This window comes from Falco cherrug, chromosome 4 (assembly GCF_023634085.1).
Source record: "Falco cherrug isolate bFalChe1 chromosome 4, bFalChe1.pri, whole genome shotgun sequence".
Taxonomy (NCBI): domain Eukaryota; kingdom Metazoa; phylum Chordata; class Aves; order Falconiformes; family Falconidae; genus Falco; species Falco cherrug.
The window spans coordinates 46,030,660-46,046,259 of NC_073700.1; the positions used below are offsets into that span (position 1 = coordinate 46,030,660).

At 66.2% G+C, this 15,600-nt stretch overlaps 1 protein-coding gene across 1 annotated transcript; it reads right to left on the minus strand.

The window, feature by feature from the left end:
• Window positions 1-246: 246 nt before the first annotated feature.
• HCN2 (hyperpolarization activated cyclic nucleotide gated potassium and sodium channel 2) lies at window positions 247-15,190 on the minus strand. The gene is made up of 8 exons (XM_055709859.1): window positions 14,680-15,190; window positions 7,978-8,401; window positions 5,044-5,205; window positions 3,840-4,058; window positions 3,081-3,227; window positions 2,553-2,793; window positions 2,238-2,402; window positions 247-2,135 (listed from the first exon to the last, which is right to left on the minus strand). The coding sequence occupies exons 1-8, from the start codon at window positions 15,129-15,131 to the stop codon at window positions 1,189-1,191; spliced, it is 2,757 nt and encodes a 918-aa protein (XP_055565834.1). The 5' UTR covers window positions 15,132-15,190; the 3' UTR covers window positions 247-1,188.
• Window positions 15,191-15,600: the final 410 nt, after the last annotated feature.

The following is a 15,600-nucleotide window of genomic DNA, read 5'->3' on the forward strand; positions in this document are numbered from 1 at the left end:
CAGCTCCTTCCTTGCTGATGCTGGAGCAGGGACATGGCGTTTTGCGAGGGCGAAACGTTCTGGGAGGAGGCTTTTCACCTTTCCTTTTTTCTGGCAGGGAAGCAGCTCTTCAAAGGACAAAGCTGCCTCCTGCAGCCTGGGGCTGTGCCCGGTGGCAGGGCTCCCAGGCCTGGGCAAGGGGAGTGGGAGCAGCCGGAGCCACGGCAGGGAGGGACGGTGGCGAAGAAGCAGAGACGGAGTCGTGCGTAGCTCTGTCAGCTGCTGACGTTTATTGCACAGGATGGGCTGGATGGGAAGGGGGACGCTTGGAGCGGGGCCCTGTCCCACCGGCTGCGCAGCTTCAGGGTGCCGGGCTGGCACACGGCCCCTCGCTCGCTGCGTACATTCAGCGTGGAAGGTTCCAGAGTGCTCGGCCAAGAGGCATACGTGCACACACACCCGCACACACACGCAGGCACGCCGGTACACACAGCGTATGCCTTCCCCGGCCTTAAAGCGGGGACTGCCAGTGGGGCAGCCCCAGGGCTCGGGGCCCCAGGCTCCAGCATCTGCCTCCATCCTAGCGCTGGCTGTGGGGCTGGGGGACAGCGTGGGCGTGGGGTGCTCTCAAGCCTCAGGGCGACCATCCCTCAGACACACACCCCCCTCCCCACCCCCCCACCAACTTACCTCCAGTCCTGGACCATCACCCCTCGCCTTGGGGCTGTGGGAGGGGAGGCAGGGACTCGCGCCGGGGGTGGCCAGCGCGCCTAAAGCCCCGGGGAGGTGTCCTGCGGATGCACACACACAGGTACGGATTCAGGTCATATCTATCATATACAGAGTTGATCACAGGGGATGATGCAGCGGTGGCTTCTATGGGGCAGCCGGGGGGCAGCAGGGCTTCGCCGTAGGGAGTGGGAGATGGGGCCAGACTTTGGTCGGAGGTGATGCGAGCCGGGGGCTCAGCCCGACCCCCGCCGTGGTGGTGGGGGGCACAGAGGCCCCGTGCCCACCCCCCGGCAGCTGCCCCGCTCTGCAGTGCGTGGCAGGAGGGAAGCCGGGAGCGGGGCTGGCGCCGGCGGGGCGGCCGTGGCCCTCACCCGGGGCTCCGCGTCGGGGCGGCACGGGACGGGCACGGGGCCAGCTGGGACTCACTGCCGCGGCCCCTCCGGCACGTTTGTCCCCGGGGCTGGCGTGGCGCGGAGGTCACAAGTTGGAAGACAGCCGGGACTTGGCTGGGTCCGTGTCGGGCGTGCTGGCCGCCGAATCCTTGCGGGCCGCCGCCGAGTCCTGCGGCAGGGCGGGTGGTCCCACGTGCACCGAGCCCGTCGACACCGGGTGGGCCAGAGCCCCCCGCGAGGCCGCCTGGCCCCGCAGCCCGGCCGGGGGGCCCAGCGAGGCGGTGGCCGGGCCCCCGCCGATGGAGGCGCAGGACTCGCGGGCCGAGGCTGGGGGGCTCTGGGTGCTGCCGGCCGCCAGCCCGTGGGGCAGGGAGGGCTGCGAGGCCGACAGGGGCCGCGAATCCTGGCTGAGGCTGCTGGTGTGCAGCGCCTGCGTGCTTTTGTGGGCGGCCAGGCGCTGGGGCGAGCCGGGGGCTTGCTGCTGACTGAGGGAGAGCTGGGAGCCCAGCTGCCCCGGCGCCCCCCCGTAGGCGAACGTCCGGCTGGCCAGGGGGCTTTGGGACGGCGGGCTGGCCGCGGCGGCGGCGAAGGCGCTGGTGGAGGCGGGCAGGGCCGCGGGCTGCGCCTGGTCCTGCGAGGGCGAGGGGTTGGCGTGGGGCAGGGGAGGCTGCGGCTGCGGTGGGGGGCTCTGCTGCAGCAGGACGGGGGAGACGGCGAAGGGGCTGGGCACGGCCTGGGCGTACTGCAAGCGGCGCATCATGCGGGGCGAGCCCAGGGCCATGGAGCCCACCAGTGGGCTGGCCATCTGTGGGCAGAAGCTCATGGCGACAGCTTGCTGGAGGGTGGCGATGGCAGAGGTGACCTGGGGCTGGACGGGGCTGTACATGGCCGTGTGCTGCTGCAGCTCCGCCTGCTGCACCATCTCCCGGTCGTACTTGACAATCTCCTGGATGATCTCGTTCTCCTGGTTGTTGAAGACCCCCGAGTTTAGGTCGTGCTGCACTTTGTGGAGCAGGATTGAGTTCTTCTTCCCTGCAGAGACGGGGAGCACCGTGAGACCCCGCGCTGGGGCTACACAGGGCTCCCCCCAGCCCAGCCACAGCTGTCCCCCCTCCAGAGCCCTCTGTGCCTTACCGATGCGGTCAAGGCGGTCGATGGCCACGGTCTCAAAGGCCCGTCTCATCATGGGGTACTCCTCCAGCACCTCGTTGAAGTTGTCCACCGACAGCGAGTAGAGGCGGCAGTAGGTGTCTGCCCGGACGCTGGCCGTGCGCCGGCCGCGGGTCAGCAGGCAGATTTCTGGGGGGAAGACAACGGTGCCAAGGTCAACACTCCACCAGCGAGGACTGGAAATGGGGGTGGGCCAGGAGCAAAGGGTGAGAACCACACGGCGGTGGCTGCCCCAGGGCAGCGCGGGCATCCCGGTGCCTCAGCCCTGCCAGCGCTCACCTCCGAAGTAGGAGCCATCGGAGAGTTTCATCTCCTTGTTGCCCTTGGTGAGGATGCTGACCACCCCGTGCTGGATGAAGTACATCTTCTTGCCGATAGTGCCCTCGCGGATGATGTAGTCACCTGGCTGGAACACCTCGAACTTCAGCTTGGTGAGCATCGCCGTGACAAAGTTGGGGTCCGCGTTGGCAAACAGTGGCATCGAGGCCACCAGTTTGCGGCAGTTGAAGTTCACGATTTCCTGCAGGGGAAGGAGGTGAGGGACCAGGAGGCAGGGACAGGGCTTCCCCAGAGCAGGCACGTGAGCACAGCGGTGTCAGCACACACAGACACCCCAGCACACAGATTGTGCGTGGACACACTCACACTCGGAGCTGCAAAGCCAGCGCACACACTGCAGGAGCTGGTGAGTCCCACAGCCCCTCCATGGCAGGGAGCAGGGGGTCCCTAACTGGGGGGGGGGAGAACGACAGTCCCCATCCTCACTGTGGCATCCCACGCCCAGCTCTCCAGCCTTGGGGCCCTTACCTCACGCAAAGGCTCATTGAGCTCCCCCAGGATGCTGTCCTCGTCGAACATCTTGCCCTGGTAGCGATGCTCGTAGTAGTCATGGATCTTCTGTCGGAAGTCGGCAGGCAGCTTGTGGAAGGACATGTACTGCTCCACCTGCTTGTACTGTGGGGGGAGGCAGTGTCAGCGCCCAGCTGGGCTGGGGCCGGGGGGCCGGGGACCCCCCAGCCAGGTCCCCGCTCCATGGGGCTGATCTTGGTCCCCTCCCTGCTGTCAGGTCCCGCTCCATCGCCCGTCCCTGCCCTGCAGACGGTGTCAACAGGGAGCCCCCACCCTGCCCGGCAGCACCGCTGCGGCTCCAGGAGGGGGTTGTATCACAGAATCACAATGGTTTGGGTTGGATGGGACTTTAAAGATCACCCAGTTCCAACCCCCCCGCCAGAGGCAGGGATACCTTCCAGCATGCCAGGTTGCTCCAAGCCCCGTTCACACCTGGCCTTGAGCAATGCCAGGGATGGGGCACCCACAGCTGCTCTGGGCAGCCTCTGCCAGCGCATTGTGACCCTCTCAGTGAACAGTTTCTTCCTAATATTTCACCTAAATCTACACTCTTTCAGTTTAAAGCCATCCTCCCTTGTCCTACCATTTCATGCCCTTGCAAAAAGCCCCTCTCCAGCTTTCTTGTTGGCCCCTTGAGGTGCTGGAAGGCTGCTCTAAGGTGTCCCTGGACCTTCCTCCACACGACAGGAGCTGTGATCCCATGAAGCCCCATCCTACCTTCTCCTGGTACTGGCGCCGGGAGGAGTCCAGCGACTGGATGAGGGCAGTGGCGTGGCCGATGAACATGGCGTAGCAGGTGGCCCCCACGATCATGCTCAGCATCGTCAGCCAGATGTCCGTCATGCTCTCGGGTGCCTGCTTCCCATAGCCGATGCAGAGCATGTGGCTCATGGACTTGAAGAGGGCAAAGGAGTACAGCTCGCTCCAGGAGTCGTTCTGCAGCGATAGGGATGGTGGCGGTGCTCAGCGATGGCTGGGGCACAGCTGCTTGCACACGCACGTGTGCGTGCGAAGGCACGACACCCTGACCCAGGCAATCCAGGTTCTCCTCCTGCATCTCCCAGCAGCGCTCAGCAACAGGATTTTTAGGCAGGTATGGCTGGGTTTGAGTCTCACCTCTGCTCCTTCCCACTCCCAGCGCGTTTCCGCACCTCACCGCCCACCTGGCTTCCTTTTAGGTAGTCAGTCATTTTCCTTTTTTTTTTTTTTTTTTAAGCTGATACGCAGAAGCGCAGCAAGCCCCTGTGAAACGCTGTGATGGGAACAAGCTCTGAGTTTGTGGACTCCACTTGCAGCACTCATGCACGGGAGCCTGCGGACGTGGCTGGCACAGCAGGCAACCGCAGATGGGACAGGCTGGTGGCACCTGGGGCAGAAATCCCCTGGCCCAGCCCCACATGAAGCCCCAGGTCTCCCCCAGGAGCAAAGCAGCCAGGGCAGGAGACGCATGAGACAGGGAGAAGAGGAAGGGGAGGAAGCCTGGCGGCGGGGGGACCAGAGCAGAAATGGAAACACCGGCAGAACGGGACGAGACAGACGGAGGGAGAAGAGCCATTTGCAGCAGGCTGCAAGGCTGAGAGGGAGCAATTAGAAATGTGGCCTATTATTTATTAATAGCAGCTTTACTGCTAATGAGCAGAAGGCGGCAGGGGATGGGGCAGAGAGCAGTGTCAGCATCGTCCGCCCGCCCAGATCGATCCGCTGCCCCCGGGTCCTGCAGGACCTCGCCAGGGAGATGGTCCGCAGCAAGCACAGGGTGCCCTGCACCCTCCACACCGGCACCACTGGGACAGCGCAGCACCAGCCGGCACAGGGATGGCATCCCCTGGGGTCACTGGAGAGAGGCCCGAGGACACGGGGATGGACGGGGACCCAGGGGGAGGCAGGGGGGGAGCACGGTGGGGTGGGGGCTGGCACTCACCACCATCCCGTTGATGGAGACCCAGCAGTTCTGGGGGAAATCCTGCAGCATGGGCACGAGGAACTGGAGGCAGCCATCCCAATGGCAGAGCAGCAGCATCATGCCGATGAGGTTGATGATCCTCATCACTGCGCTGGCCAGGTCGTAGGTCATGTGGAAGATCTACGGGTGGAGGGGCCGGGGTGGGATGGCAGAGGGTGAGCGCAGGGACTGTCCCCCCACTGCCCAGCCCTGCTCGGGGTGCCAACCCACATGACCTCAGCCGAAATAGGCTGTCCCAGCCCGGGGTGGCTGCCCTCCACCTGCCTATTTATAGCCAGAGGGATGCCGCCACGCTGCTGCCCCAGAGAGCGCTAATGGCTGCGAGTTTTGCTGAGGATAAGCCAGCGCTGGTGGATGCTCAGGGACAGCCAGATACCCTGGGCACTGAGGAGGGAGGGGGCAGACCCCGGGGCAGCGGGTGCAGGGCTCAGCCCCTGGCTGGCTTTTGGAAAAGAAGGTCCTGAGGTGCCCACCTCAGGGTAGGGCTGAAGGTAGACCCGATCTGGGGAGCATGGCCAGGGTGGCTGTGGAGAACCCACCCTGATGGGGGGACAGGGCTGCATCCCCCCAGGGACAGTGTTGCATCCCCCCAGGGCTGGGGGCTACAAGAGCATCAACATCTGAGACCCACCAATGACACCCTGGGAGAGCCCCCCGGGAAAGCCTCCAGCCCGGGAAGGAGCCGTGATCATCGGGACCCCCACCACGGCGCTCCCAGGACCAGAGCCCTGGTTGTGGAGGGGTGGGCGAAGGGAGGACACTGGGTGCTCTGAGGACCCTCGTCACTCCCAGCACCAGCCTGCAGCTCCGGTGAGAGCAGGGCTCCCCCTCCTGCCACATCCCAGCCCCCAGCCCCCCCTTAGCACCTCTCGCCCCAGAGCCCTGCACAGGCAAACCCAGGGGTTAGAGACGTGTACAAATGGGCTGAGGACTTGTTCCTTTTCCTTTAGTATTTTTAGGGTTCAGAAAAGGTGAGTTCAAAGGGGAGGAAAAAAGAAAGAAAATAAGAAATTAACTGCTGGCAGTGAAATCCCCAGTCTCTCCCCCCTTCCCCGCTGTAGATTCAAGGCTGGAGTCCTACAGCATCACATGGAGCAGCTGCACAGCAAGGGCATGGGCACGGCATGGGGTCCCCTTCCCCTGCGCCCAGCCCCGGGCTCTGAGCCTGCCTGCCCAGGCAGGGCACACGGCGTGGGCAGGACGAGGCAGAGCCGGCGTGATGTCTGCTGCTGGGGGCAAAACCGGGCACCCCCAGCCCCACCAGAGATGGTTCCATGCCATCCGCCAGCCCCGACCGCGCCACCTCTGAGAGCAGGCAGTGAGGTCCCGGCGGGGATGGGGGCTGTGCTCCCCTCCTGTCCCCCAGAAGTGGACGTGATTACCAGGACACCACGCAGCCATGCACGGGTATAACCCACCCCCCCAACCAAGTCAGACGGGGAAAAGGGCGCAGAGCTGGAGCCCTGGCAGGGGAGGGACCGGGAAGGGACAGACACACTTTGGGATGGGGGATTTGCAGGAGACGTGGGATGCTCCTGCAGCAGAACCCAGCGCCAGCTGTGGGAGAAGGGCACAGGGCAGGGTGGGATGCGGGCAGGGAGATGCCGGGAGGGAGACTGGACTGTGTCCCCCAACTCCTCCGCCCCAGGAAGAGGGGCTTGCAAGGCTTGGGGCTCTGCCAGGCTGGGGGAGCCGAGCTGAGCCGGGTGGGAAGAGCCATGTGCCAGGGCTGGGGGGTTTCCCCATCACAGGGTCAGGCCAGGACAGAGCCAGACCCCCTGATGCCGTTGGGCCGGGATGTGGGGGGGCTGCTCCCTACTGCCAGGCGCTGCCAGACACAAGCCCCCGGTGCCCACACCAACTCGCAGAGTGGCTCCGTGTCTTTGCAGGTTGCAGGTGCAGGAGGGACCGGTGCCCAGCCTGCAACCACCGGAGCCAACGTCACCGTGCCCAGGCTGCACCGCGAGTCCCTGCCGTGCTACCGGGTGGCTCTCGCCCGCCGCAGCCTGCACGAGGGATGCCTGGCCACGAGCCGGCACATGCCCTTGCCAGGCCTGGGGACACACAGTGGCAAGGAACAGGAGGAAGAGGAGGGGAGCTCCTTGCAGCCCCTCCAGCCTGCGGGTGCACAGCTGGCTGCACGCTGCAGCGAGCACCTGCACAGCCCCAGCCAGCGGAGCTGCCGGGAGGCACCAGCCCACGTGCCAGAGCCACGCGGCACAGCTGGCTGCACCCTGCACCCCAGCACCCCGCTCCCCAGCCCAGCACCACATCCCAACGCAGCGGCACGTCCCCTCGCACCCCACGCCACCCTGGGTGCGCCAAGCCCAGGCAGCACCCTGCCCCCTGCCCTGGGGACCCAGAGGTCCCAGCGCCCCCGAGGCGAGCAGCATCGAGCTGAGCAGGGGGACGCAGTCGAGCTGCTGGCAGAGCAGGGGGCAGCCCCGGCTGTCACCCATGGGTGGTGCGGTACCACGGCACCGGGACCAGCTGTGCAAACCCCAGCACCCAGGCACACACGTGCACACACATGTGTGCGCACACACACACGTGCACAGACAGGGCACGGCTCGGCTGAGCTCAGCAGCCCCTGAGGAGCTGGGGGGGGGGCTGCCTTCGCGCTGAAGCGGAGCGGGAGCGCTCTCATGTCACAGCTGTCCCACTGGGGACAGAGCCACGGGAGGGTGGGGGACACCCAGAACCTCTCCCCCTCCAGGGTGGGTCATAGCTCCACGCACAGCCCCCAGGCCCCATCCAACCCACCAGCACCTCAGGCAGCCCCAAGCCCCACCGCCCTCACAGGGACCCCTCCCCGCTCCCGCTCTCTCCCAGCCGGTCCCACCATTGCTGGAGGAGGGACCCACCGGGGGCTGCATCCCACGGGACCCCTACCTCCTCCCACTGGTGGATGTAGCGGATGAGCCGGGAGAGGCGGAGGAGCCGCAGGAGGCTGAGGATCTTGGTGAAGCGGACAATGCGGAGGGCGCGGGCCGTCTTGTACACCTCCGAGTCTATGCCCTTCTCCACAATGAGGAAGACGTAGTCCACAGGGATGGAGGAGACAAAGTCCACCACAAACCAGGTCTTGAGGTACTTTTTCTTGATTCTCTCAGGGTCCAGGATGATTTCTGTGTTGTCCTCAATGACAATCCCCGTCCGGAAGTTCAGCACCAGGTCCATCAGGAAGAAGGTGTCGGAGACCACGTTGAACACGATCCAGGGTGCTGTGGTCTCCTCCTTGAAGAAGGTGATGCCCACGGGAATGATGATCAGGTTGCCCACCATGAAGAGCAGCATCGTGAAGTCCCAGTAAAACCTGGGGAACAACCAGATGGAGGAGGGTGTCACCAGCGCCCTGCAGCTGCCCCCCACATCGAGGGGACCCGGCCACCGCGCCTGCCCTGAGGGACCTGTGCTACCAGGGTGCTGTCACTGATGCTACCTCAGCCACAGGCACCCCCTCCATTCCCCAGGGGGTGCTCCCCGCTCACCCAACTGCCCCCGGGCCCGATCCCGCAGGCTAGCACAGCCCCTGGTTGAGGTAGGGCTGTGCAAGTGCAGAGGGGATGCAGGATGAGGCCGGAGGCTGGCTGCTGCTGGGGGCTCTTCCTGCTGGGCTGGTTTGGCCTCAGGTGCGTCCTGAGCACCCAACCCCAAGGCACGGGGAGAACGATGCTGCCAAGCACTGGTGGGGGAGACCCTCGCACTGAGCTGCCCTGGGGCAGCCCACGGGCTGGGGACCACCCTCATCCCCACACCGCCCACCACGACGAGGCCACCGCACTCCCCACAGGCAGCGCTCAAGGTTGTGGGGGGAGGGTAGAACGGGAGAGCCCCCACCCCTCCCTGCTCTCACAGCGGGGACCCGAGGATGGGGGACAGAGTCCCCAGGGCCACCCCACCCCAGCACCTCGCTGCACCGGGCTGTGGTCCTGGATTTGGGGATGGGCAGGGTGGGGGCTCCATGGTGGACCCCGGCCGTGCGGCCACGGTGGAAGGAGCCACAGCGATGGAAGGAGCCGCGGTGGCTCCCGGAGCAGCAGATCACGTAGGTCTGCAGCTGGAGCCGGCATTGCCTGCAGCCCTGGGCAGGCAGCGGAGGAGCAGGCGGCCGCCTTTACCTCTGCCTGGGCTGCACGGCTCTGCCGCCTCCACCCCCTCCTGCCTCACCGCCTCCTTCTCTCCTTTCTCCTCATCCCCACCTTCCGGGCCACTGATGACCTTTCCGAGCATCTGCAAGGTCACAGCAGCCCTGTCCCTGAGGGGGTACCCCAGCCCCTTGCTCCCCCCCTGCCCTGCACCCCAGCACTGGCATGAGGGGGCAGGAGGGGGGATGCTCCTCAAGTCACACACAGGACCCTCACCCACACATCTCCGCTCAGCCCACCCTGCCACGCTGCCCGCCCCAGGCAGGAGCTCCCGGGAGCTGTGGGCTGATGGGCAGGGGGTGCCCCGGCCACGCTGCCAGGGATGGGGGGGATGAGGGGGAGACCTCCCACACACAGGAATGGGAGATGGGCCGGATCCATCCTCCCCCCGCCCGTGCAGATTAGCGCAGGACCAGAAGGAGCTGAGCATCCCAGCTCCTGACCTTTCTCCAATGACACCTTCTCCATGTGAGACGTTGCCGTGGCAACCGTGAGTGATGTCACTGCTGCACAAGGATGACTTCACACCCAGGGCTGTCTCCAGGGTACCCTCGCCAGCTGGGAGGAGCAGGCTGTGCTCCCCCCGCACCCCCACAGGCGAGCTCCGGCTGCCAGCATGACCGGCTCCAGCGCCCCGTGATCCCCGTGGGCAGTGAGGCCACAGCCATGGGGGACCCTGCCGGACCCCTGGGCTCCTGCCACATGGCACAGCCCCCCAGAGATGCCAGCGTCAGCAGAGCCACCGCTGAGGCTGGGGCAGCAGCACCGGGCTGGATCTGTCCCGCAAAGCCCCCGGCAGCTCTCGCTGCAAACTGACCCTGCTGCACAAAGCAAGTCCCACAGGGGCATTAGCCATGCAAAGCTGTGAAGAACAAAGATTAAATAACCATGCCAGCTGGGCAAAACTCTCCACTGGCTCAAATCCCTTTGCAATCTGGCTAAGCCAGGGCAGAATTTGGCCTGCTGAGAAAGATAAACTGCTCCTGGTCCCCCCCCAGCACACGCAACTGACTGCGAGGTCTCTTCGGGGACCTGGGTGCGATGCCAACGCTTTCTTCCTTGGAGGGCAGTGTGGGCACAGAGAAAAAGATCCAATCCAGGCTACTAAAAATATCTGAAAACAAATTAATTAGGATCCTCAGCACCCTCCTCCCTTGATTCTGACCCAATTGAATGGCAGCGATGATGACAGAAGATACCCAAAGCCCCTGTGAGCGGGGGCTGCTGCGCTCCTGCTCCATCGCCCACCCGAAGCCTGGCACAGCGGTGCTGCCCCACAGGTCCTGGGCAGGAGGCGAGTTGGGATGAAGCCCCCCGACTCCATCCAAGCTCCCAGGGGCTTCACCACACTCCTGCCTGCCAAGACCCCGGGGCACGTCCCCCCACAGAGCTCCCATCTCCTCAGCACCTCTAAAAGCCTGACGGAGACCCTGAGGCCAGAGAGGCACGGGGCAATCCCAACAGCCGCACCAGCAAAGCCCCCCTGCCTGCCTGCTGTTACCTCCTGGGAGGGGACCAGGAGAACCCCCCTGAGCCGTCCAGGGGGGCACAGCCACAGGACACCGGGGCCATCCCGGCTCAGCTCCACACAGAGCTCCGGTGGGATGCAGGGGATGATCCAGCTGCCTCCACACGCTCGGTGCCACGCATCGCTCCTCTCTACAGCGACCCCATTGCCTGGGCACCGAGCCGCCCGCTGGCCAGCCTGCCCAGGTGGACGAAGCCCCCCCACGGGCCGCTCTGCAGGAGGTGCCCCCAAGGGCTGAGCCCCTCGGCCCAGACCAGGGCCCCGGCAGCAAACAGCCAGGCTGCCCAGCAGGTGGGAGCAGCGCAGGATCGGTGCAGGATTGGTGCGGGATTGGCACTTTGCAAACTTGCACCTAAAAACTTGTATTTTAAAAATGAGGTCGCTCTTAGAAGTGGGTTAAGAAGCCAACGGCAGAAGTTTGCCTGAGCCAAGCAAGCAGCACGGTGCAGTGCCCAACATGCTGTCCGCATCCCTGCATCCCAGTACAGCCAGTTGCGATGCACGACTGGTTGCTGCTCTCCCCTGGAAAAGCCTTTTACCTGGGGGGGGGGTCCTTGGGGAGGGAAGCAGGGGGATAAAGGCTTTGCAAACTTTTCGAAGACCCAAACCTCGACACTCGCCCCAGTCAGTTGCAGCCTTTCTTCCCCGAGGAGCCCCCAGGTCCGAGCACCCCACGCTGGCGCTGCAGAGGGGTCAAGAGCTCCCCAACACCCTCAGCAGGGGGAACGGTAACACGGGGACCAGCACAGCGCTGGCACACGCGTCGGGAGCAACAGCAGAGTCCCTCTGATCAGAAGCCCCGACATGACACCAGCTGTTTGGTGGCACCATCCAGGCAGCAGCAAAGCCCCAAAAAACATTTTAACTCCAGATGAGGAAGGCTCCAGCCAAGCAGCACTGGGGCCGCGTGCTCTGGATGCCTCTAGTTCAGGTGTGGGACCAGCTCTTGCAACAGAAATTCGCCAGCAGCAAAACCCCACAGCTCGGCCCCTGCCCCGCGCCTGGTGGAAGGCTGTGAGTGCCAGGCTGGCAGGAGGGGATGCCGGCATGGCCGTACCGGGCAGCCCTGCGGTGGTCACCGGGAGCCGGGCACCACCAGCACCACTGAATCACCGGCTGCGCGCAGCTCTCCGCATTACTGATGCATCCAGCGAGGCACTGGGCTCAGCCCTCCTCCCGGGCTTATGCAAGTCGCTCGCCACCAAGCAGGGGGAAGGCATCGACCACCAGGCTGGAGCACCAGCTGCCCGGGCTCCTGTGCCCCGGGGGAGCACCTGGCCCCCCTGGGAACGTGACTGGCCACCCCCCGCTTGGCCCTGGCTGATGCACCCCCAGCCCTGCACATGCCTGGCTCTCAGCTGTGTACAGGCTATAAGGATTGGGGCCAGACCAGCAACGTGCCCCAGGTCACTGCGAAACGAGGGCTGGATGCAGCCCCCCAGGCTCCCAATCCCGCCCCAAGGGCAACACCCCAGTTGCAGAAACACCAGCAGCCACAATGAAAAAGTCAGCGCTAGCTGGGTTTTATCCTGCCACTGATAAGGACCAGAAGTGGTAAAGACAGGGACATCTGTGCACAGCACCCTAAAGGACACGGCTCTGCTCGACACAGCCTACTTCAGCACACCATTTACAACGTCTCTTTTATCAGATTTGCAGCTCAGGATCTCAACCAGCCACCCAGGCTGCTTCCTGATAATTCAATATTCATGTAAATAGCAACTTTCATTCCTGGAGCCAGTCCACCCCTGAATTTTGCATGAATAACGGCAGCGCGGTGCCCATAAGGAGACAGGATCGCTAAAGGACTCCGATTATGAAATGATGTCACATATGCAGATGTGTAATGATTTTATCTTAAGATGGGAAAATGGGTTTTGCAGGGCAAACATGACTGGGTTCATCCTCCATTATTATTGCTAGATAAACACAACATTTTTTTTTTAGGGCAGGGCGACGTGGAATGGACACATGTCCTCAACACGCACAAGCGGCGCGGGTTCCTCGCAGCCGGGCTGTCAGCCCTGCGTTGAGCAGATCCTGTTTATGTGCACGTTTGTAGACCCAGATGATGCCGTGGCTCTGCCTGCCGCTCCTCCCCGCTGGGCAGGGAACTCTCCTACGCCACTTGCAGCATCCAAACACAGGCAGCGGCTCTTCCCCAATGGGTATCAACTCTTGATAGCGACTCCAGGAGGGATGGAGCCAGCACGGGGCAGGCTGGCCAGGGTGACTCCCCAAGGTCACCCCGGCGTGGATCAGTGCCCACCCGCCCACTGCGAGCGCCAGCCCTGGGAGCGATGCTGCTGCGCCCCACAGAAGCCTCCAAGGCCTTGCTCCCACCGCGGGCTCACCGCAGGGAGACCCCGCTCTCAGCAGCACTATGGCTCTGCCAGCTCGGAGAAGTGGGGCAGGCGCTGGCCCCGACGCAGCCGTGGTGGGGACAGTGGGGCACAACCTCCCCCAACAGCCCACAGCTGCTGAGGAGCAGGGGCAGCACAGAGGGCAGGGTCCGCTGGCTCGGCAGCCCCCAGGTGCCGGGGATCCGCCTGGCACCACCACACTGCTCAGTCACGGCAGGGATGGCAGAGCTGGCTCCACCACGGGACCAGCGATGGCCGCGTGGTGCAGCTGCTCCTCATCTTGGCTCTGCAGCAAAACCTGCTGCCCAGCCGACAAGCCAAGGAAGGGGCTCCGATGGATACCCACGGAGGGTTCCCAATGGGAATGTCTGCCACAAGGGCACAGGGCCCCTGTGCAAGGGGAGAGCCCTGAGAGGATGCTGAGGGCCTCCAGCTGCTGCTCTGGAAGATGCCAGATCAGCCCAGGAGCAGCGCACGAGGGCAAGAGCAGGCACTGCAGGCGCTGGTCCCTGCCCCGAGCCCACCCGGCCAGGGTAGACCTCACCGCCCACAGCCACCCCACCTGCCCCAGGGACCCCCACACCAGTGGGGGCCAGCCAGCACCAGCAGCGAAGCGACCCTGAGGCCTGGCTCAGTGGCATCCCCCATGCCAGCACCAGCGAACGCTCCCTCGAGCCTCCCCAACCTGCACACCAGAACGAGTCGGAGCCGAGCCCCTCGTCCCCCCCAGCCTCTGGGCGAAGGTCCCCCCAGCCCCTTTGAGGTTGCTGGGCTGGGGGCCCCCAATGGCTGGCTCACCAGCGATGCCAGTGGGGGGGTCTTAGCCACCCACCCCCACCAGGTGCCACGCCACCAACCTGAGCCATGCATCCTTCCCAGCAGCTCTCACGCTACCTGGGAAGCGTTTCCCACACTGGAGCTCCCCCAGGGCCCAGGGTGGGGGGACGGGAGCGGGAGCTGCAGCGCATTCTTCCCCCCCCCCCCCCCGGGCTTTGCCATTCCTCGGCTGGAAGCTGCACAGGCTGGATCAGGAGGCTCTGGTCCCCTCGGGAGCGAGATAGATCCCTCCCTGAATCTCAGGGCCAGGATGATCAGGCCTCCTTGGGGGAGGGGGAGCCTCCGCTTGGCCGCAGAGACAGCCCCCGGTCCTGCCAGGGGAGGGGGACACCTTCCCTGAGGTGCTTTGGGGGCAGAGCCCGGAGGGGGGGGCTCCAGAGGGGCCGGGCGGTGCGAGGCCCCGGGAAGGACGAGGGGGTGCCCTTGGCGGGGTCTCAGGGCTCCGGGCAGCCCCGCACGGCGGTGCCCGCTGGGGAGGGGGATGCCCAGCCACCCGCCCCCCCCCCCCCCCCTCGCACAGCAGCAGCCGCACCGCCGCCTCGGGCACGGCTCAAGGTGCCCTCTCCCGGGGCCGGGCCCGGCCTCCCCTTCCCCCGACGGCGCGACCGGCTTCGGGCTCCGCGCTCCCCGCCGGCCTCCCCCCGCCGCACCGTCCCCGCGGGTGACACCGGGCGCGGGGTCCCGGGGCTGCCGCTCGCCCCCCGCCCGCCGGGCGCACCTGAAGTCGCTGTAGGGGTGGATGATCCAGGCCCCCGCCGACTTGACGCGCTCCTGCTCCCGCTCCACCGCCTTCTGCGAGCCGAACATCCGCAGCGAGAACTTGTTGACGCCGGGCTGGAGCATCGCCCCGAACTGCCGCTGCATGAAGCTGGCCTGGCTCCCGCGGGCCTCCTCGCCCGCATCCTCGCCCGCGCCCTCCTCGGCCGCCTTGGCCCCGCCGGGGGACGCGCCGCCGCCGCCGCAGGAGAAGGAGACCTTGGGCTCCCGGGGCGGCTCCGGGCCGGGGCTCCGCGGCGGCTCCCCGCGCCGGCACTCGCCGTTCGGGGACCCCTTCCCGCCGCGGCCCCGCGCTCGCCCCGCCGCCGCCGCCGCCCCGCCGCGCTTGGCCGCCTCGGCCGCCTCCTCCTCGGCCGCCGCCTCCCCGCCCGCCGCGCCGCGGCCCGCCCGCATCCTGCCGCTGCCGCCGCCGAGGCCACCGGCGGCCGAGTGGCGCCCGCCGCCGCGGCGGGGGCGGGGGCGGGCCGGGGGCGGGCGGCGGGGCCGGGCGGGGGGCCGGGCCCGGGCACCGGGCGGCTCCGCAGCTCCCCCCGCCGGTACGTCCCTCGCCGGCGGGACCGGGCACCGGGGCCGCCCCGCTCCGCTCGACGGCTGCGGTCCCCGGTGCGGGGCCGGGCGCTCCCCCCGCCCCTCGCCGCGGGGTTCCGCCGGCCCGTCCGCCCCGCCGGGGAAGGAGCGCGGGCCCCGCCGGGGCGGCCCGGACCCACCTCCGGGCCGGGGACGGGCCCCACCGGGCCACGGGGGCTTTGTCCAGACGGGGGTGACATTGCTTTGCCCCCCCCCAGCCCCAGTGACCCACTGCCCGAGCCCCCAGCCCCCAGCCAAGCTCCAAGCACCTTAGCCCCGAGCCCCCAGCCAGCCC

Excerpts from the sequence above, each read along its gene's own strand:
- HCN2 (XM_055709859.1), bottom strand. The coding sequence starts at position 15,131 with ATGCGGGCGGGCCGCGGCGCGGCGGGCGGGGAGGCGGCGGCCGAGGAG. Across the intron at positions 8,402-14,679 it reads CACCCCTACAGCGACTTCAG|GTTTTACTGGGACTTCACGA; the intron begins GTGCGCCCGGCG and ends GTTGTTCCCCAG. Across the intron at positions 4,059-5,043 it reads TCTCCATCAACGGGATGGTG|AACGACTCCTGGAGCGAGCT; the intron begins GTGAGTGCCAGC and ends CTATCGCTGCAG.